At 62.3% G+C, this 20,690-nt stretch overlaps 1 protein-coding gene across 5 annotated transcripts in view; it reads right to left on the reverse strand.

Annotated features, from left to right (window-relative positions):
• Positions 1–234: 234 nt before the first annotated feature.
• NACC2 (NACC family member 2) overlaps positions 235–20,690 on the reverse strand; it is a 102,913-nt gene continuing 82,457 nt past the window's right edge. For all 5 annotated transcript variants that reach the window (XM_066366680.1, XM_066366683.1, XM_066366679.1 and 2 more), the window contains exons 3-6: positions 6,924–7,088; positions 5,042–5,147; positions 4,539–4,636; positions 235–1,287 (exon numbers count right to left, since the gene is read on the reverse strand). In XM_066366680.1, the coding sequence (XP_066222777.1) occupies positions 782–1,287; positions 4,539–4,636; positions 5,042–5,147; positions 6,924–7,088 (875 nt within the window). In that variant the 3' untranslated portion in view covers positions 235–781. The remainder of the gene's footprint in view (positions 1,288–4,538; positions 4,637–5,041; positions 5,148–6,923; positions 7,089–20,690) is intronic.

A 20,690-nucleotide genomic window follows, 5' to 3' on the forward strand; every position in this document is an offset into this window, starting at 1 on the left:
GGCTGAGGGCAGGGGCCCCCGGGGATGGCCCGGCAGGAGCTGGAGGGGCCAGGCTCATGCACCGAGGGGCCTCGGGGCTGAGAACAGGCACAGCCAGGACCCCCTTCTCCCCTGGCAGGGACAGCAAGGCCCCTCACGGCCCCTCACGCAGCCCCCCCACGCACGCTCTGACGCACGCACACGTGGGCGCGCACGCACACGTAGGGCGCGTCCTCACACGAGGGCGCGCACGCACACGTGGGGCGCGTCCTCACACACCCGCACGCCACGGCGGACCCAGAAGGCCTGACCCTCCGTGTCTCAGGAAGAAGGGAAAGCAGAAGAGTTTGGCCCCTGGGGGGGCCCAGCCCTGGCCGTGGCCCCAGGGCGGGCAGGTGGGGTCCTCACGGGTCAGGACCTGGGGCCCCATGCCACAGAGCCCCCCTGGCTTCGTGCCGGCAGAGGAGCAGGAAGGGAGGAGACTCGGGCAGGGCTGGGCACCGGGGTCTGGCGGCCTCTCGCCTGCCCCCCCGCCCCGAGAAGGGGGGGGAGGAAGCTACACTTTGGGAGACTGACCTCAAGTATCCACAGGGGCCCTGTGTCCCTCCTCGCAGCCCGGCAGCGGGGGGCCTCATCGTTTTACAGTGTCACGAATGCGTTTGTTTCCTTCGTAGATTTTAAATACAAGCAGAATAAAAATCACATTGTTTTCAGGCAACAGCAGTTCAGTAGGTAAGTGGCTTGATCACATTTTGTTTGTATTAGTAACGCATGCAAGCAGCTAGTACCGGCCCCCGGCCCCCTACAAGGTCCCCGCATAGGAGCCCTCCGGTCTCCTGGCCGCGGGCGTCTGGGGCCGGCTGGAGCTGGCGCTGCCCTGCTCGAAGGGCGGCGGGGGGCTCTGGCCGTCGGGGGGCAGCGGCTCGGGCGCCGCCACCTCCTGGATGACGGAGCCGGCCGCCCCGTCCGCCTCCTCGCCGGCTTCGAAGGCGGGGTTGGCGGCGGCGCCCAGGTCGACGCTCACGGGGTCAGTTCTCAGGGCCACGATGGCGGCGGCGTCGCCGCGCCGCTCGGCGTACAGGCGCTGGTCGAAGACCTGCGCCGCGGCGGGCGGGAACTCGGGGTCGAGGGGCACGCTGGCGGCCGAGGAGCCCATGACCGTGCGGTACATCTCCACGCCCTCGGGCAGCATGGACTTGATCTTGGGCAGCCAGCGCTTCCGGACGCGGCGGGCGTTGGTGCACATGTCCGCCGCGATCACGTTCATCTCGCTCTCCTTGAAGCTGGGCGCGAAGTTCTGGCAGTACACTAGGAGCACAGGGGGGTGGCGGGGTGGGGGGTGGGCGTGAGGGGGCGGCCGCTGCCCGCGGAGCTCCACGGCTGCGGACCCTCTGTCTCCCAGGAGGCCCCAGAGCCAGCCGAGGCGGCCTGGACAGGTCACGGGGTCAGAGTGACCACTCCTGGGCCTCCGGGGACAGGGGCTGGGTTCCGCTCCCACCGGCACGGAGACCATGTGGCCACCCTGAGCTGTCCAGGCCTCAGCTGGAAGACCACACCACGCTCTGAGCCGGGCTGGCCAGAACGTTCAAGGAGCAGAGACGATCGGGGTGGCAGGCAAGACCATGGCTCCGGCGTGGACAGCAGGGCTCAGGGGCTCTGGCCCTCCCTGACCCCCCGCCTGGCGGTGTGGCCTCGGGCCAGCCCCTCAGCATCTCCGGCCCTCACACCTCCTCACTCTGCACCACCACCACCGCCGGTCCGGCCCTCACACTTCCTCACTCTGCACCACCACCACCGCCGGTCCGGCCCTCACACCTCCTCACTCTGCACCACCACCACCGCCGGTCCGGCCCTCACACCTCCTCACTCTGCACCACCACCACCGCCGGTCCGGCCCTCACACCTCCTCACTCTGCACCACCACCACCGCCGGTCCGGCCCTCACACCTCCTCACTCTGCACCACCACCACCGCCGGTCCGGCCCTCACACCTCCTCACTCTGCACCACCACCACCGCCGGTCCGGCCCTCACACCTCCTCACTCTGCACCACCACCACCGCCGGTCCGGCCCTCACACTTCCTCACTCTGCACCACCACCACCGCCGGTCCGGCCCTCACACTTCCTCACTCTGCACCACCACCACCGCCGGTCCGGCCCTCACACCTCCTCACTCTGCACCACCACCACCCCCGGGTCCGGCCCTCACACCTCCTCACTCTGCACCACCACCACCCCCGGGTCCGGCCCTCACACCTCCTCACTCTGCACCACCACCACCCCCGGGTCTGGCCCTCACACTTCCTCACTCTGCACCACCACCACCACCGCTGGGTCCGGCCCTCACACTTCCTCACTCTGCACCACCACCACCGCTGGGTCCGGCCCTCACACCTCCTCACTCTGCACCACCACCACCCCCGGGTCCGGCCCTCACACCTCCTCACTCTGCACCACCACCACCGCCGGTCCGGCCCTCACACCTCCTCACTCTGCACCACCACCACCCCCGGGTCCGGCCCTCACACCTCCTCACTCTGCACCACCACCACCGCCGGTCCGGCCCTCACACCTCCTCACTCTGCACCACCACCACCACCGCCGGTCCGGCCCTCACACCTCCTCACTCTGCACCACCACCACCGCCGGTCCGGCCCTCACACCTCCTCACTCTGCACCACCACCACCGCCGGTCCGGCCCTCACACTTCCTCACTCTGCACCACCACCACCGCCGGTCCGGCCCTCACACCTCCTCACTCTGCACCACCACCCCCGGGTCCGGCCCTCACACCTCCTCACTCTGCACCACCACCACCCCCGGGTCCGGCCCTCACACCTCCTCACTCTGCACCACCACCACCCCCGGGTCCGGCCCTCACACTTCCTCACTCTGCACCACCACCACCCCCGGGTCCGGCCCTCACACTTCCTCACTCTGCACCACCACCACCACCGCTGGGTCCGGCCCTCACACTTCCTCACTCTGCACCACCACCACCGCCGGTCCGGCCCTCACACTTCCTCACTCTGCACCACCACCACCGCCGGTCCGGCCCTCACACTTCCTCACTCTGCACCACCACCACCGCCGGTCCGGCCCTCACACTTCCTCACTCTGCACCACCACCACCCCCGGGTCCGGCCCTCACACCTCCTCACTCTGCACCACCACCACCCCCGGGTCCGGCCCTCACACCTCCTCACTCTGCACCACCACCACCCCCGGGTCTGGCCCTCACACTTCCTCACTCTGCACCACCACCACCACCGCTGGGTCCGGCCCTCACACTTCCTCACTCTGCACCACCACCACCCCCGGGTCCGGCCCTCACACCTCCTCACTCTGCACCACCACCACCCCCGGGTCCGGCCCTCACACTTCCTCACTCTGCACCACCACCACCGCTGGGTCCGGCCCTCACACTTCCTCACTCTGCACCACCACCACCGCTGGGTCCGGCCCTCACACTTCCTCACTCTGCACCACCACCACCGCCGGTCCGGCCCTCACACTTCCTCACTCTGCACCACCACCACCGCCGGTCCGGCCCTCACACTTCCTCACTCTGCACCACCACCACCGCCGGTCCGGCCCTCACACCTCCTCACTCTGCACCACCACCACCCCCGGTCTGGCCCTCACACTTCCTCACTCTGCACCACCACCACCCCCGGTCTGGCCCTCACACCTCCTCACTCTGCACCACCACCACCGCCGGTCCGGCCCTCACACTTCCTCACTCGGCACCCAGGGTCTGGTCAGACAGCCCTGACAGATACCCCTGCCTTGGCCAGAGGAGGAGTCCCAGAAGAGCCCGGGCACCCACCCACCCACAGGCTGGGCAAGGAGGGCAGAGGAGGAGGCCGATGCCCAGCCTGGGGACAGTGAGCGGCCATGGCACCAGCAGCGATAGTAACAAACCCTTTCTCCCACTTCCTCCCCCAGGAGCCACCAGGCCCAGCTCCGTAAGAACACGGGGTCCGGAGGCAGGTGCCCCGGGCAGCACCAACCACACCCCTGCCCAGCGTCTTCCCAGAGACCCGGCGGGCACCACCCACTTTACCGACTGCCAAGGCCCCTCTTTGCTCTAAAACAGGAGATGTTTTTAAGCAAGAAACTGAGAGAGGGGTCGTGTGCCCACGGCTGCTTGAGGACGCACACCTGGCCAGCGTGCCTGGCGCCGGGCACCTGTCAGCTCCTTCCGAGATGGGGTTGCAGGGCCCAGCGATGGCCGGGCCCCCCTCCCCACCCCCGTGCGCCCAGAAGGGGGAGGAGGCAGAAGCCACCGAGCAGATGGCAAAGGCTCAAAATAACCTCCCAGTGTAAATAAAGGGTTTTTTGTTCAAAAAGGAAAATTAGATCTATTTCACATATGAAAATAGTTCCGCAGCTGAATTCATCACGCTTGGAAACCTACCAAGAACGTTCACACCTCGAGACCTGGGTCCAGAGAGCCGCCCTGTCCTGTCTCCTGACACTTCCCCGGCTGGGACCATGGGGCTCCTCCCGACACCCCCCCCCGACACCCCCCCCCCCGAGACGCAGGCCCCCTTACATTTCACAGCGTTGAGGACTCGGCTGTCCAGAGGCTTGCGGCTCGGGTCACTGGTGGACGAGCGGATCCCTGTGCCACAGCTGTTGGCCAGTGTGTTCCTGGCAGGGGAGTGGGGGGGAGGCAGAACAGGTGACCGCAGGGATGGGCTTTCCCGCCCACGTGCTGGACGGAGGAGCCGAGAGCCCATGGGCGTGGGGGTGGGGTGGGAAACACACCTGTGGCCTCCCCTGTGGACTGGTGCTCACCCCAGGGAGGGGGTGCAGGCATGTGTGGGGGGAGCCGGCCCCATGCCCTTTGGTGGACGGGAGAAAAGAAAGCCCCTTAGGGGAACGGGTGGCTCTGAACCCCCAAGAAGGGAGGAGGGTGGCTCTTCCTTTGTTGGGGGACCCCACGTCCTCCCCACACATCCCTGGAGCTCGGCTGGCACTGCGGGGTGAGGTTGGACAGGCGAGGGGCCTCCGGGAGCAGAGAGCTCGGGCGTCGAGGGGCCGCGGGCGGCCTACCTGTCGAAGAAGGTGGCGAGGAGCCTGCGCAGAAGCACCTTGTGCTTCACGCCCGCGCACAGGTGGCAGTTCATCAGCTGGCCGCGCGTGATGTAGACGCCGGAGCCTGCGGCCGGCAGAGAGACTGTGAGGCCAGGGCCGGGCCTCCCCAGGGGCGGGCAGCCAGCAGCCGGCAGCAGGCAGCGGGGCCGAGGGGCAGCGGAGGCCTCCTGACTCCAGTGAGCAGGACCCCGGCCCGCGTCACAGCCACCCTGCAGGCCTCCGCCCAGGCCTGGGGCCGCACTGGGCACCGAGGGCGGGGGGCAGCCTCGCTGGTTCCCTTCCAGCTGCAAGGGAACTTCCCTGGCTCAGCGGGGCTCCCAGAACATTCTGTCCTGCCCTGCAGCCCCTGGTTCCCAAATAGGAGAGAGAGGGTCACGGAGGTTGGGCTGGTGATCCATCGGACCCAGGACAGGCCTCCTCTGGGCAAGGGAGCCACCAGCCCAGGGACAAGTGCAACCGCTGAACCCACGTCCACCCTGAGGAGCCTGCCTGGCAAGGTACGGACGCCCACCAGGCTGGGAACAAAAGACCAAGACAACAGCTGGCGGGACCCACGGGGAGCATGGGGACGTCCTCTTATACTGGACATCACCTGTGGAGCCGGGGGGTGCCCCGACTTTGGAGAAGCAGCAGTGTGAAATCCCGGAAGGACACACCATCTGAACTCTGCAGGGAATGTGCCCAGCCCCCTTATCGGGAAAGGGGACAAGGCAGGGGGACCGTCCCCAGCTGAACCATGTTTCTCCCACGAGCTAGGTTTCGAGGGGAGCCGGCAGCTGCTGGTTAAAGAGGTACAGGGGCCAGTTCTGCGTGGAGACCACCCCCAGGGTAGCACTGCCCAGCAGCCCCTGGCCATGACATGCCGGGTGTCCCTGAGGTCCTCTGTCCACCCATCTCCTATCTGCAAAGCCTCAAACTCAACCGCAGAGCAGGCCCCTTGTCGTGGGAGAGACCTATCCAGGGGGCTGGGCCCGGTGGGGCCTTACAACCTGATGATGTCCAGCCGAGTGCCCGGCCAGGGAAGGTGGCTAATCCTCGCCCCTCCTGAGCCCCAACACCGACAGACGGGCGTCAGGGACCTGGCAGCTCACAGAGGAATGGTGTGGAGCCCCGAGGAGGAGGGTGGTGCCCTCTGGGCCCTGGCCAGCCTGTCTGTGGGAGCCTGTCTGTGGGACCCCTCGTGGGCAAGGGCAGGGATCCCAGGAGAGGGCTCCACGTCCACCAGCTAGGATGACAGTGCCTCCCATGTCCCTGTTCCCCTCGAATAACCTTAAAATCTAAAAAAACAAATCCCACTGACGAGATCACTATTTCTGACGCCAGCCCTCATGGGCTCTGCCTCAGACGAGTTGTTTCTGTCCCTGCGAGAGGCCCCTCTGAGCCCCCCCTGCCCAGCAGCAGGCACTCTGGGAGTGAGGGAGGATGGGGTGGGGCGGGGCGGGAGGACGGAGGTGGGGCGGGGCCGAGGGGGCTGGGAAACTGCATTCGGCTTGGGTTTATCTGCGTGGGTTTATCTGCGACCTGAATTAAAACACAATCGCTACATTAAAACACAATCGTGGCTGCCCCCCCCCCCCTCCACTACCAATCAGAAGTGAGACCAGCCCAGGGGACTCAATTAAAATGCTAAAATAATTCAATTGAATAACTCCTCTTAATGACACATTCTTCTAAAAGGAAATTAGAGGAAATAGAAGATGCTCTTCTTTCTTTTTTCTTTTTTTGGACCGATGGGTGTGATGAGTGCATTCATTGCTCACGCCCCCCCTTCCCCCCCCCAAGGGAAAATCCTCTGAGGGCACCATCATCGCCCACGAGGGCCGGCGGGGCGGGGCCTCACCTGCCACCAGCTCCAGCTTCTCGCCGGGGTCCCCCTCCGAGTAGAGCTTGGGGTGGCAGCGGTACCCGATCTGGCTGATGAGGCTGGCGGGCAGGGCCACGAGGTCGCGGCGGATGAGGACGCAGGAGCGGCTCTCCAGCGGCACCGGCTCCGGCTTCTCTTGCACTGTGGGCGTAGACCCGGCGGTCAGGGGCGCTCTGTGCCGGCCTGCCCCCCCCCCCCCCGCAGGCCTGAGAACAGGCCGCCGAGGCCTGGGGAGGCCCCTGGGAGGCCGGGGAGGCTCCTGGGGGGCTCCCGCTGGGCAGAGGCCTGCAGACCGGGCAGAGGGGAGGGCTCAGGGCAAGGAGGTCGACCCGAGTGGTGAGTGGGGGCCTCCCCAGCGGCTGCAGCACGGCACCTGGCTGAGAGTCAGCTCCTGGCGTGTTTGCCGAGGGGGGGGGATAGTCAGGGACCAGAGTGAACCAGCCCTGCAGCTATAATGGGGGGGGATGAGGCTCCCTCTGATGTCCCTGAGCCACAGTGGGCACAAGGGCTGCAGGCCAGACATCAAGTAGATGACCCTGCCCTCCCCGTACCCCGGCCGGGCCCCCCACATTCCTGCCAGTGTCTTTCCCGTGGCCGGGGTGGGAGTTCCCCTCTGGTGCTCCAGGAGGCCTGCCCGGGTCTGTCGGGCACTTGCTGGACACCGGCCGCAGCCCTCTGCTGCACTTGCTGGACACCGGCCGCAGCCCTCTGCTGCACCAGGACTGAGGGGGCGGGGCCGTGCCAGGCAGTGTGGAGAGGACCCAGCCACACCCAGTTTTCAAGTCGCCCCATCTCCCCACCCAGGGACCCCAAGTCACTCCTCTGCCTGTGCTCTGGGCGCAGCCCCTTGGCAGGGAGGCCCCGGCCCGTCTGAGCGGTCTGAGCGGTCTGAGCCTTCAGGCCAGGCATGGCCCAGGTCCAGGGGGAAGGAGGAAGCCTTCCAGGTTAGCAGAAGCCCCCTCCCCAGCTGCAGAGTAAGAGATAGCCACTGTGTGTGGGGGGGGGGCACTTCCCACCAGGATGCTGGGGACACAGCAGGGCGGTGGGGGAATCAGCAGAGAACCATGGAGAATCTTCCAAACCCAGAGTATCACCCAGAGGCTTGGGGGGCACAGGGAAAAAAACACAAAGAAACCCCGATGACATTTTAAAGCTGACTTCCCGCCCGGCCCCCCTGCCCCCCCGCAGCCACTGCTGCGATCAGACGGCAGGCAGGCAGACGGGCATGTGCAGACTGCCTGCTGCACCCACCACCCGGGTCCTGTGCTTTCTCTAAACAGCACACGCTGTGTGTTGTGTCCCCCCCCCCAGCCCCCGCCCTGCCCGGCTCCCCGAGAGCCAGAAACCGTCAGATCCAGAGCAGGAGAAGGGCTCGCTGTTCCTGCTGAGCACGTGCCGGTGCCGCGCCAGCTAAAAATACCCAGACCCGAGGGGCGCGCCTGGAAAGGTGCCCCAAATCCCTCCCCGCGCCCCAGCCCCTGCCGGACTCCTTCTTTCTGAAACAGGAGGGGCCCCCCTCGAGTTGCAACTAGGTTCTGGAAACCCAGCGAGCTTGTGCCTGGGGCGCAGTGATGGGGCCGCTGGCATGTCCCCGGGGTTTTTGGTTTTGGCCGGGTCACTCCAGACTGACCACAAGGGCGGGGGGAAGCCCCTGGGTGGGCACTGGGCGGGGGCGGGGTCGTCACCACCTGCAGACAGCGATGACACCGGAAGTGCCCAGAGCACAGGTTCCCCGTGCTCTCCTGTCACCCCAGGACCGGCCACCAACCAAGGCAGGGCCAGAGCGCAGGGACACCATGCTCTCCTGTCACCCCAGGACCGGCCACCGACCGAGGCAGGGCTGCCACCTTCACCATCAAAGGCCCCGTGTTAAGCAGCAGCAGCAACCTGGCTTCCAGGGTCACGGCCCCAAACACCCGGCCCGGGCACGGAGAGCAGCAGCACCTGAACGGCCGTGAGCCGCTGTGCTGGGAGGCGAGTAACTGCGGCCACGGGGGAAGGTGAGTCACGGTCACCAGGGTCTCGACGGGAACAGCGGGTGACCTAGGCAAACGGGGGGGGGGGTGGCAGCCTCAGGGGTGGGCAGCGGGTCGCACTGGCCGGAGAACACACCAGTGTGGTCACGGGACACGTGTGTGGACCCTCCAGGGGTTCCAGTGGGGGATCCAGAGGGGTCCCCGTGTGCCTTCAGGCCCTGCTCTCTGGCCTCAAGGACCCTGTGACCCTGCATGGGTCCAGCCAGCAACCAAGGACTAGGACCCGAGGATATTATTCTAGGGAGATGGGCTGACACAAAGGGAGAGATGCTGTGTGAGCCATGCATGGGGGGGGGGGGGCAGAGGAGTCAAATCCACAGAAACAGGAAGTAGATGGTGGGGGCCGGGGGAGGGCGAGGGGGTGGGGGTGGGGAGAGTGTTTCACCGGGACTGAGGGTCAGTTTGGAGAAGATGAGAAAGTCCCGGAGAGGACGGTGGCGGCGGCCACACAACAGTGCGAATGGGCCTCACGCGGCCGAGCCGTGCGCTTACAAACAGGGAAGATGGTCAGTGTGATTTTTAAAGGGTGAACGGGAAGGGTGACAGGTGCCGCCGGTCTGCAGGGTCACGCTGGCCTCCGCCTCGAACCTGCTCAACCTCCTGTGGGCCACTGACTCAGAACCGGAAGAAAGCCACGGACCTCCTCCCCCAGCAGCACGCACCACGGCCCCGGCCCACGGGGGCCGCCACGTCAGAGCCCCCCGCACGGAGAATCCCCGTTCCCGTCCCCAGAGGCACAGTGCGCCCCTGGGGAACCACCCGGGTGACACCCTCGAGGCGGCACAGGCAGCCCAGGACCCCTGGGAGCCTCACCCACGTGAGTGGAGGCCGAGCAGCAGAGACGGAGGAAGGGGGGACAGGGGAGGTGACACCCACGCCACCGAGGAACCTGCCACGTGTTAAAATGGCAGAAGAGGAAAAGGACCCCCTTCCACCCACCCAGCCCTGAACTCTATAGAAAAATACAACTGGAAACCAACCGTGAAGACAAGGCCTGACTCACACTGTCTGACTCCCAGACGGACGCTCAGGAGAGGCGGACGGAGACCCCGTCCCTGGCCCGACCCCCAACGGAGACCCACTCGAGCCCGCTCAGCTGACGGGTGACAAAGGCTGCTCAGGTCACTCAACGGAGGGGCGACAGCCGTTCAACACACGGTGCCCCTGGTAACTGCTCCCACACACAAAATACACACAGACACGCCCTCCCTCCAGACCTCACAGGAAGGGATGACCAGCCTGGACGTAAGAGACAAAGCGATAAAACTTTTCGCCCAAATCAGAGGACAGCCTTTGTGATCTGGGGTTCAGCTAAAAGCTTTGACGTTCACCCAAAACGCACAACCCATAAAACAACTCGTTGATAAACTGGACTTGATCAAAATGGGAAAACGCCTGTCTGGAAAGGGTGAAAAAAAACAAGCTCTCCACAGACTGGAGGATAGACCTGTCAATCAAGGGTCTGATATAAAGGGCTTGTACTGAAAATACGGAGCCCTCTCAAAACTCAACAGGAAGAAAATAAACAGCCCAACAAAGATCTGGACAGACATGTTGCCAGAGGAGATCCAGACGGCACACAAGCCCATGTCGGCCGCTAGAACAAAGCAACATCAAGCCACAGAGAGACACCACGTGGCACACAGGAGAACGGCTAAGCCTGCAAACCTGAGCACACTAAGTGTGGACAAGGATGCAGTGCAACAAAACCACCGGCCTGGTCAGTGAAAACGGGCTGGAAAAGGGCTAGTTGCTTTCTTAGAAAGTTGCACCTGCACTTCGCAATTTCACTTCCAGGTAATAACCCTGGAGAAATGAGAAATGAAGACTGTCCACCCAGCACCTTGTACAAGAATGTCTGTGTCCGTTCTGACCACAAGTGTCCCAAATGGGAAACGGCCCCAGGGCCCGACAACAGGTGACACACAGGGAGACACCCAGACAGCGGGTCACAGGTCAGCGTATGCGGGTGAACTCAGACTCATTCTGCCGCGTGCGAGGAGCCCGTCTCTACTGGCCGAGAGCGGGGTGACTCCTTTGCACGGCGATCTCTGAAAGGCAGCATCACTGGCACCGAGAACAGACCCGTGTCTGCCTGGGACAGGGGTGGATGACCACGGGGCAGCACAGAGGAGGGCCACCCCGTGAGGACGTCCGTCGGCACTAACACAGCTGTGTCTGCACCTTAGAACACAGCGGGGGGCGGCTCCCGCAGGGCGCTCAGGCCTGTGTGGCAGGGACTGGGGGGGTCGTGACAGTCATCATTCTGTCCTTTATGTGTCAGAAGACAGATATGCCACCACAGTAAAAGTGACACTCCGACAGGCATAAGACGCCCCCCACTTCACAGACGCCGAATTGTGGGACAAAACACATTTAGACCATGATATATGGCCGGTCGGGTAGGAAATAACAACAGTCTGCCGGGAAACACCAGGAAGAGGTGGGAACAGAAAAAGTGAGGACCTGTGTGCAAACACCCACGACCCCAGGTCCCCGGGAGCTGAGGCAGGAAGGGACCGGGCAGCTGCCTGGGGTCCCCGTGCTCGGGGACAACGCAGGGTGGAGAGCGGTCAGCCCCTGGACAGCACCCAGAGAGCCTGCGGCCAAGGCCATCCCGCACCACGGGCCCCCAGGACCCGCTGACCGGCCAGCCCGTGAGACGGCTCAGAACCCTCGAACCTCCCTCTGGGCATCTCCCCACCCAACTCAGCCGTCTCCATCCGAGCAGGTGCCACGGCCTGACCACCACCAACCCCGGCCCCAGTGGGTCACGCTGCTCTTGTCTCCTGCCCTGGTCTGGCCCTGGGGGACCCTGCTGGTCCCCCTAACTGGTCTCCCTGGTCTGGCCCTGGGGGACCCTGCTGGTCCCCTAACTGGTCTCCCTGGTCTGGCCCTGGGGGACCCTGCTGGTCCCCTAACTGGTCTCCCTGGTCTGGCCCTGGGGGACCCTGCTGGCCCCCTAACTGGTCTCCCTGGTCTGGCCCTGGGGGACCCTGCTGGTCCCCTAACTGGTCTCCCTGGTCTGGCCCTGGGGGACCCTGCTGGTCCCCTAACTGGTCTCCCTGGTCTGGCCCTGGGGGACCCTGCTGGTCCCCTAACTGGTCTCCCTGGTCTGGCCCTGGGGACCCTGCTGGTCCTCTAACTGGTCTCCCTGGTCTGGCCCTGGGGGACCCTGCTGGTCCCCTAACTGGTCTCCCTGGTCTGGCCCTGGGGACCCTGCTGGTCCCCTAACTGGTCTCCCCCCCCCCCACACAGTGGTCCCAGCACCTGCTCCTTGTGCTGGTCTGACCACCCTTTTCTATTCTGCGTCCTCCTGTGAGTTCCTCAGGCTCGCCCGGTGCTGTCCTCGGGACGCACGCAGCCTTCCCGTCCGCCCACCAGGGCTCTGTGCGCACTGGGAGCGTGTTCATGTAAGAAGCCACGCATGTGGCCCTGGCCGGTTGGCTCAGCGGTAGAGCATCGGCCTGGCGTGCGGGGGACCTGGGTTCGATTCCCGGCCAGGGCACACAGGAGAAGCGCCCATTTGCTTCTCCACCCCTCCCCCCCTCCTTCCTCTCTGTCTCTCTCTTCCCCTCCCGCAGCCGAGGCTCCATTGGAGCAAAGATGGCCCAGGCACTGGGGATGGCTCCTTGGCCTCTGCCCCAGGCGCTAGGGTGGCTCTAGTCGCGGCAGAGCGACGCCCTGGAGGGGCAGAGCATCGTCCCCTGGTGGGCAGAGCGTTGCCCCTGGTGGGCGTGCTGGGTGGATCCCGGTTGGGCGCATGCAGGAGTCTGTCTGACTGTCTCTCCCTGTTTCCAGCTTCAGAAAAATACAAAAAAAAAAAAAAGAAGAAGAAGCCACGCATGTGAATGCTCTGCACGTGGACGAAACATGCAGAGGACGCAGGCGTCCTGTGGCGCCCCTGAGAGCACCTCGGGGGACATCTTCCCACTGCACCATCTCTCCTATTCCACTTGCTCTCCAGAACGAACGGGCCTGACCTGTAAGACCCTCCCCCCCAGAGACTCCCCGGCGGGGGGCGGGGCAGCTCATGCTGAACTCACCCCCGCCAAGAACGACGGGAAAAGCTGCCTGGACTTGAGGGGCCCCCAGGAGAAGGGGCACCGCAGTGGGCCGAGCGGAATGGGGCCGCAGGGACCCAAGTGTGTGGGTCACGGCCCCCTGAGACCGGCCTCGGGTGCGACTTCCCAACTTTGCTTCGACGGGTTAGTCGGCCACGAAGCAGCGTCTGCAGGATGAGCTGCAGAAAACACTGCCAAGACACTCAGAACAATTAGGTCTAGGATCTGGTGTCTCGCGCATCAGACAAGACAAACGCTGCGTTCGGGGGCCTGCCAAGGAGGAAGTGCTTTGGGGAACCCCCCCCCTTGCAGCTGAGAGCTGGCAAGGGCTGTGCCCAGGAGCAGGGCCACCAGGAGGCTGTGGTCCCCGGCCCTCCGACCGCTGTCCCCAGACCTCAGAATAGGAGCCTGCTTGGAACTCCCAAATGTTTTCCCACAAAGTCGAGCATTCGAATAATACAACATCACAGGCCCAACCGATCAAAACCAACTTACAGAGGGTGCTAGACGGACCCTAGGTGACCCGCCCTCCATGACGTCCCCAATCTGTGCGAAAGGGAGAACATCACCAGACAGCTCGGACCCACAAGAGTTCTGGAAACACTCCTCAACGGAGCGATCAGAAGAGCTGTGAGCTGGGCAGGAGCTCAACTCAACGCAGAAAAAAGGAGGAAATCAGAACACGGAATAGAAGTCCCTGGAGCGGGTGGGACAGGAGCCCCAGGCGAAGGGAGGGTGCGTGGTGACTGAGAATGCCTGAGCCGACCAGACACAAAGCCGCAGGACAAGGGTCAAGAAATGAGGGCAGGGCCCTGGCCGGTTGGCTCGGTGGTAGAGCATCAGCCTGGTGAATGGAAGTCCTGGGTTCGATTCCCGGCCAGGGCACACAGGAGAAGCGCCCATCTGCTTCTCCACCCCTCCCCCTCTCCTTCCTCTCTGTCTCTCTCTTCCCCTCCCGCAGCCAAGGCTCCATTGGAGCAAAGTTGGCCGGGGCACTGAGGATGGCTCCATGGCCTCTGCCTCAGGCACTAGAGTGGCTTCTATTGCAGTGGAGCAACACCCCCTTGTGGGCATGCCGGGTGGATCCTGGGTGCATATAGGAGTCTGTCTGACTGCCTCCCTACTTCTTTTTTTTTTTTTTAATTTTTATTTATTCATTTTAGAGAGGAGAGAGAGAGAGACAGAGAGAGACAGAGAGAGACAGAGAGGAGAGAGAGACAGGGGGGAGGAGCTGGAAGCATCAACTCCCATATGTGCCTTGACCGGGCAAGTCCAGGGTTTCGAACCGGCGACCTCAGCATTTCCAGTTCGACGCTTTATCCACTGCGCCACCACAGGTCAGGCCTCCCTACTTCTAACTTCAAAAAAATACAAAAAAAAAAAAAAAAGACAGGAAGGCACGTCGGGGGTGGGGTGTAGGGCGCAGGAGACGGAATCAACACCACCGTCTAGGAGCCAGGCTGAGGCCTGAGTCTCCAGCCCGCTGACCGCAGTGACAGACTCACCACAGAACGGGGAACAGCCAGCACAAGACGCTTAGTGACGCAGGAGCGACGAGCTCAGAGGGACAGACTGGAACGGTGGGACGCACGGGACGGGAGGTAAAGCCCAAAACACGGGTAAGAAAACGGACTGGCCCCCGATCCTCCCGCTAAAACGGAAAGCTTGTGGAGACCGGATAAGAAAATACGAAACCCAAGGGACAGCCCCGAAGCAAAGGACAAAGGAAGCTTGAAGGAGAAGACAGAGAAGGACGGGCCAGGTCCCCACCGAGCGCGCGGGGAGCTGTCCCAGAGGGGGGCACGCAGCCTCTGCAGCAGGAGCCGCCTGGGTCACCTCGGGCCGTGTCACAGAGACCCAGGGACCAATCCCACAGGAGGACAGAGCAGCGTGTAGTGAATACACACCCCAACGGGAACCTTGAGTGGCAGGACCAAGGGGGCACGGCAGCCCTGCACCCCAGCTCGGGTCTGCAGCACGCCATCCTCAGCCAGCCCAAAGGGTGACAAGCAGACCAGGACCACGGAGAGGGGACTGAGCTGCCGGTGAGCTCATTAGGCTGAGCAGCACCGCGTCTGTGAGCCTCCACAAATCTCAGAGCAACGACGTGGTCCGAGTCTACCCTGCAACCATGCGGAATTCAACTTAGAAATTGATAGCACCCTGGCCTGTCGGCTCAGTGGACAGTGCGTTGGCCTGGCGTACAGATGACCCAGGCTTGATTCCTGGTCAGTAAACACAAGAGATGATCTGCTTCTCTCCCCCTCCCTCTTCTGCTTCTCTCCCTCTTCCCCTCTCACAGCCAGTGGCTTGGTTGGTCCAAATGCGCCAGCCTCAGGCACTAAAAGTAGCTTGGTTGGTTCCAGCATCAGCCCTACACAGAGGTTGCTGGGTGGATACCAGTTGGGATGTATGTGGGAGTCTATCTTTCCTCTTCTCACTTAAAAAAAAGTAATAAAAGCCTGACCAGGCAGTGGCACAGTGGACAGAGTGTTGGACTGAGATGCAGAGGACCCAGGTTCGAGACCCTGAGGTCGCCAGCTTGAGTGCGGGCTCATCTGGTTTGGGCAAGGCTCACCAGCTTAAGTCCAAGATCACTGCTCGAGCAAGGGGTCACTCAGTCTGCTGAAGGCCCACGGTCAAGGCACATACGAGAAAGCAACCAATGAACAACTAGGGTGTCGTAACGAAAAGTTGCTGCTTCTCATCTCTCTCCCTTCCTGTCTTCCTGTCTGTCTGTCTCTGTACCTCTCTCTGACTCTGTCACCAAAAAAAAAAGTTATAAAAGAAACGTTAAAAATAAAAAGAAATCATAGCAAAAGGATGACCAGGAAATCCACAACGTATCTGGAAACGAAGCAAACACAACAGCACACCACCCAGGGGTCAGAACGCAAAGGGCCGGCGCACGAGGAGACTGTGAGCTGAGTGACGACGACAAACTGACACGGTGCGTGCTGGCGGACAGAATCGGCCACCGCCTGCGATGTGGACAGCCCCACGTGGAAACAGTGTAACGGGTCGAGAAATCCAGGACCCAAAGGAAAGAAGAGCTCGCTAAACTCAAACAAAAAGGTCAAGTGGAATTAAAACACGTGTCAGCGTCTGTCACAGAGAAAACAACAACCCAGGTGGGTCCTTTGAAAAGACGAGCGTGACGGGAAATCCACAGCAAGTCTCAGTGCAGGCCCTGGCTGGCTGGCTCAGCGGGAGAACATCAGCTCAGCATGTGGAAGTCCTGGGTTCTATTCCTGGGGCACAGGAGAAGCACCCATCTGCTTCTCCACCCCCTCTTGCTTCTTCTCTCCCTCTCTCTCTCTTCTCCTCCCGCAGCCATGGCTCGGCCGGAGCAAGTTGGCCCCAGGCACTGAGGATGGCTTCATGGCCCACGGCTCAGGTGGTAAAATAGCTCAGTTGCTGAGCAACGGAGCAACGCCCCAGCTGGGCAGAACATTGCCCCCTGGTGGCCATGCCAGGTGGATCTCAGTTGGGCGCATGCGGGAGTCTGTCTTTCTGCCTCCCCACCTCTCACTTAAAAGAAAAAGTCTCAGTGAAGAAGCAACAGGGAAAGACACAGATACAGCCCCAACACTAGGGACGCGCCAGAGTCTGTGACCAGGGTCAGCACTCGCCGAAGAGGCCCCCTCGGCTTCTTTAGGCCGTTCAGGCCACACTGGCTTCTGTTGCATGTTCTTGTTTGTTTCTGCATTCTTTTTTTTTAAAAAAACAGCTCTTTGGAAACACAAACAGCAGGCTGAGCTCCGTGGGCTGTGCAGAAACAGGCCACGGGACAGACCTGCCCACGCTTCACATGCCCGTCCCCCAGGGGACAGCAGGGAGACCTCACGAGGATATCGGGGGGACACGCAGGCCACGGGACAGACCTGCTCCCGGGGGACAGCAGGAAGACCTCACGAGGATATCGGGGGGACACGCAGGCCACGGGACAGACCTGCCCACGCCTCGCACGCCAGTCCCCCGGGGGACAGCAGGAAGACCTCACGAGGATATCGGGGGGACACGCAGGCCACGGGACAGACCTGCCCACGCCTCGCACGCCAGTCCCCCGGGGGACAGCAGGAAGACCTCACGAGGATTTCGGGGGGACACGCAGGCCACGGGATAGACCTGCTCACGCCTCGCACGCCCGTCCCCGGGGGACAGCAGGAAGACCTCATGAGGATATCGGGAGACACGCAGGCCACGGGACAGACCTGCTCCCGGGGGACAGCAGGAAGACCTCACGAGGATATTGGGGAGACACACAGGCCACGGGACAGACTTGCTCACACTTCACACGCCCGTCCCCCGGGAGACAGCAGGAAGACCTCACGAGGATATCGGGGGGACACACAGGCCACGGGACAGACTTGCTCACACTTCACACGCCCGTCCCCCGGGGGACAGCAGGAAGACCTCACGAGGATATCGGGGGGACACGCAGGCCACAGGACAGACCTGCCCACGCCTTGCACACCAGTCCCCCGGGGGACAGCAGGGAGACCTCACGAGGATATCGGGGGACACACAGGCCATGGGACAGACCTGCTCACGTCCCCTGGGGGACAGCAGGAAGACCTCACGAGGATATCGGGGGACACACAGGCCACGGGACAGACTTGCTCACACTTCACACGCCTGTCCCCCGGGGAACAGCAGGAAGACCTCACGAGGATATCGGGGGGACACGCAGGCCACGGGACAGACCTGCCCACGCCTTGCACACCAGTCCCCCGGGGGACAGCAGGGAGACCTCACGAGGATATCGGGGGACACACAGGCCATGGGACAGACCTGCTCACGTCCCCTGGGGGACAGCAGGAAGACCTCGCGAGGATATCGGGGAACAGCAGGAAGACCTCACGAGGATATCAGGGAGACACGCAGGCCATGGGACAGACCTGCTCATACCTCGCACACCAGTCCCCCGGGGGACAGCAGGGAGACCTCACGAGGATATCGGGGGACACGCAGGCCACGGGACAGACCTGCTCACACCTCGCACACCAGTCCCCCGGGGGACAGCAGGGAGACCTCACGAGGATATCGGGGGACACACAGGCCATGGGACAGACCTGCTCACGTCCCCTGGGGGACAGCAGGAAGACCTCGCGAGGATATCGGGGGACAGCAGGAAGACCTCGCGAGGATATCGGGGAGACACGCAGGCCGACGAGTCTGGAAGTTAGATGAAGCCGACAAGCTCCCGGAGAACCACCACTCACCCAAACCAACCCGAGGAGGAGTGGACGTCTGCACCTGGTGAGGAGCTCAGACCCGCCCCACCTGGCTCCAGCGGGGGTGGCGGGGCGCGGGGGGGGGGGGGTATTCAGACGGTTGTGGAAGAAACAGCGTGATCTTATACACACTCTCCCGGACCCTTTGAAAAGAGAACGTGGAATAATGGTCCATCCACGTGATGAGGCCGGCTGGCCCGGACAACCACCGTGAGACCTTCGTTCCCTTACAGGGAACGCAGAGGGCGTGCCCCCCCACCCCCCCACCCCCACTAACATGGTGGAAAAAAATCCTAAAGAAACCATTAGCAAATGAGCAACCTAAGACTCATCCCAAGTGGCTGGGGCCCCTCCCTGCGCCGATCTAACCCAGACCGCGGCCCCGGGCCCTGGTCTGCCCACCCACCTGCCTCCTCTCACGTGGGTCTGGGGTGTGCCCACTGGCGCCCACACAGCATGTGCTGTGGTGGGGGCATTCTGCAGGGTCGTGGGTGCCAGGAACACCAGGGGCGCTGTCTGCACAGCTCCCTCAGGTCTGGCTACTGCTGGGCGCCGGACACTTCACCTGCCAATTCTGCCCGAAGCACATTCCGGGAAATGGACACCTTGGAGGGTCTCACACCTCGGGACTGGCACCAAGAATGGGGGGTGGAGCCCCACACAAACTAGGAAGCTGAATCTAGGTTTGTAAGAAGGATACAAGTCATACCTAGGTTGAATCTGTGCCAGGGATCCAGGGGTTTCTCTTTCTCTCTCTCTTTAATGTTTATTGTATTGACTTTAGAGAGAGGGACAGGGAGAGAGGGAGAGAGGGAGAGAGGCAGGAACATCAGGCTGTTCCTGTGTGCGCCCTGAGTGGGGATCAAACCAGCAACCTCTATCTATGCTTCGGGACGATGCTCTCACCAACTGAACTATCCGGCCAGGGCTGCAAGGGTTCCTTTCTAATTATTATTGTTTGAAAAGCAATCAATGTCGGTGAAACCACGAAGAGCAGCAGAGAAACGCTATATGACCACGTGGGTGAAGAAAAGGCTTTTGCTAAAACTCTCAACACCTACCTACTTTGGGGAAAAGGAATTCCCTTAATCTGATCAAGTGTCTCACGGAAGAAGTCCTGAGCAAATATCCTCCTCGCAGATGAAAGAGGGAAGGCTTCTGAGTCTGGGATGACGGCAGAGGGGAGATCTGGTCGGCACAGCGGAGCCAGGAAGGAAGGAAGAAAGCGAACGATAATGGGGGTAAATAAAAACTGTTACTGTTGCCAGATGAAAATCCGCAATGATAGGCAGGCAAAGAATATGCAGAACACATGAGTGAGTTTATCTAGTGGCCAGATTTCTAAATATATAATCCAGGTGTTTTTTTTTTTTTAATCCTCTAATGAAAAATTTAAATACCATGTAAATCAAAACAAGAGATGAATCTCTGGGAAGAAATTGAACAGAAGCTATCCAGTGAGGTGGCCGGTTCGATTCCCCGGTCAGGGCACATACAGGAACAGATTGATGTTCCTGTCTTTCTCCCTCCCTCTCCCCCCCTACCCCATTCTTCTCTCTCTAAAATCAATACAATAAACATTGGGAGAACAAAAAGATGGGCAGAGAGCTACAAAATATTCCTAAGAAGAGCCAGAAAAGATGACAACCAACGGAATACACCCACCCAAGCAGACAGAGAGAGATAGGTCCACCCCAGACTCATCGACAAGGTAGCACTCCCCCAGCCAAATTCCCGCAGGGACCGTGTGAAATTTGACCAATCCATTCTGAATGGCATAGAAAAACGCACACACCATTGCCAAGGCACCGGGAAGTGAGACAAGGCTGAAAGACCGCCACCACCCGACCCTCAGGGAGGGAGGGTGCATTCTGGCAGAAGTCACACGTTGCCGACAGCCAGCCGGTCCGTAAAGAGGGGGTCCCCCCGCTCAGGGCCGCAACGAAAAGAGGTGGACCCCCGACTAGAAGGCGGTGAATCAATCAGAGAGCTAACGGGGAGAAGCCAGTCTACATCCCCACCTCACACGTTAAAAAGCAACTCGCCCTGGCCGGTTGGCTCAGTGGTAGAGCGTCGGCCTGGCGTGCAGGAGTCCCGGGTTCGATTCCTGGTCAGGGCACACAGGAGAAGCGCCTATCTGCTTCTCCACCCACCCCGCCTTCCTTCCTCTTTGTCTCTCTCTTCCCCTCCCGCAGCCGAGGCTCCATTGGAGCAAAGATGGCCCGGGCGCTGGGGATGGCTCCTTGGCCTCTGCCCCAGGCGCTAGAGTGGCTCTGGTGGCAACAGAGCAACGCCCCAGAGGGGCAGAGCGTCGCCCCTGGTGGGCGTGCCGGGTGGATCCCGGTCGGGCGCATGCGGGAGTCTATCTGTCTCTCCCCGTTTCCAGCTTCAGAAAAATACAAAAAA

The sequence above is a fragment of the Saccopteryx leptura genome, chromosome 2 (genome assembly GCF_036850995.1).
Source record: "Saccopteryx leptura isolate mSacLep1 chromosome 2, mSacLep1_pri_phased_curated, whole genome shotgun sequence".
Lineage (NCBI taxonomy): Eukaryota > Metazoa > Chordata > Mammalia > Chiroptera > Emballonuridae > Saccopteryx > Saccopteryx leptura.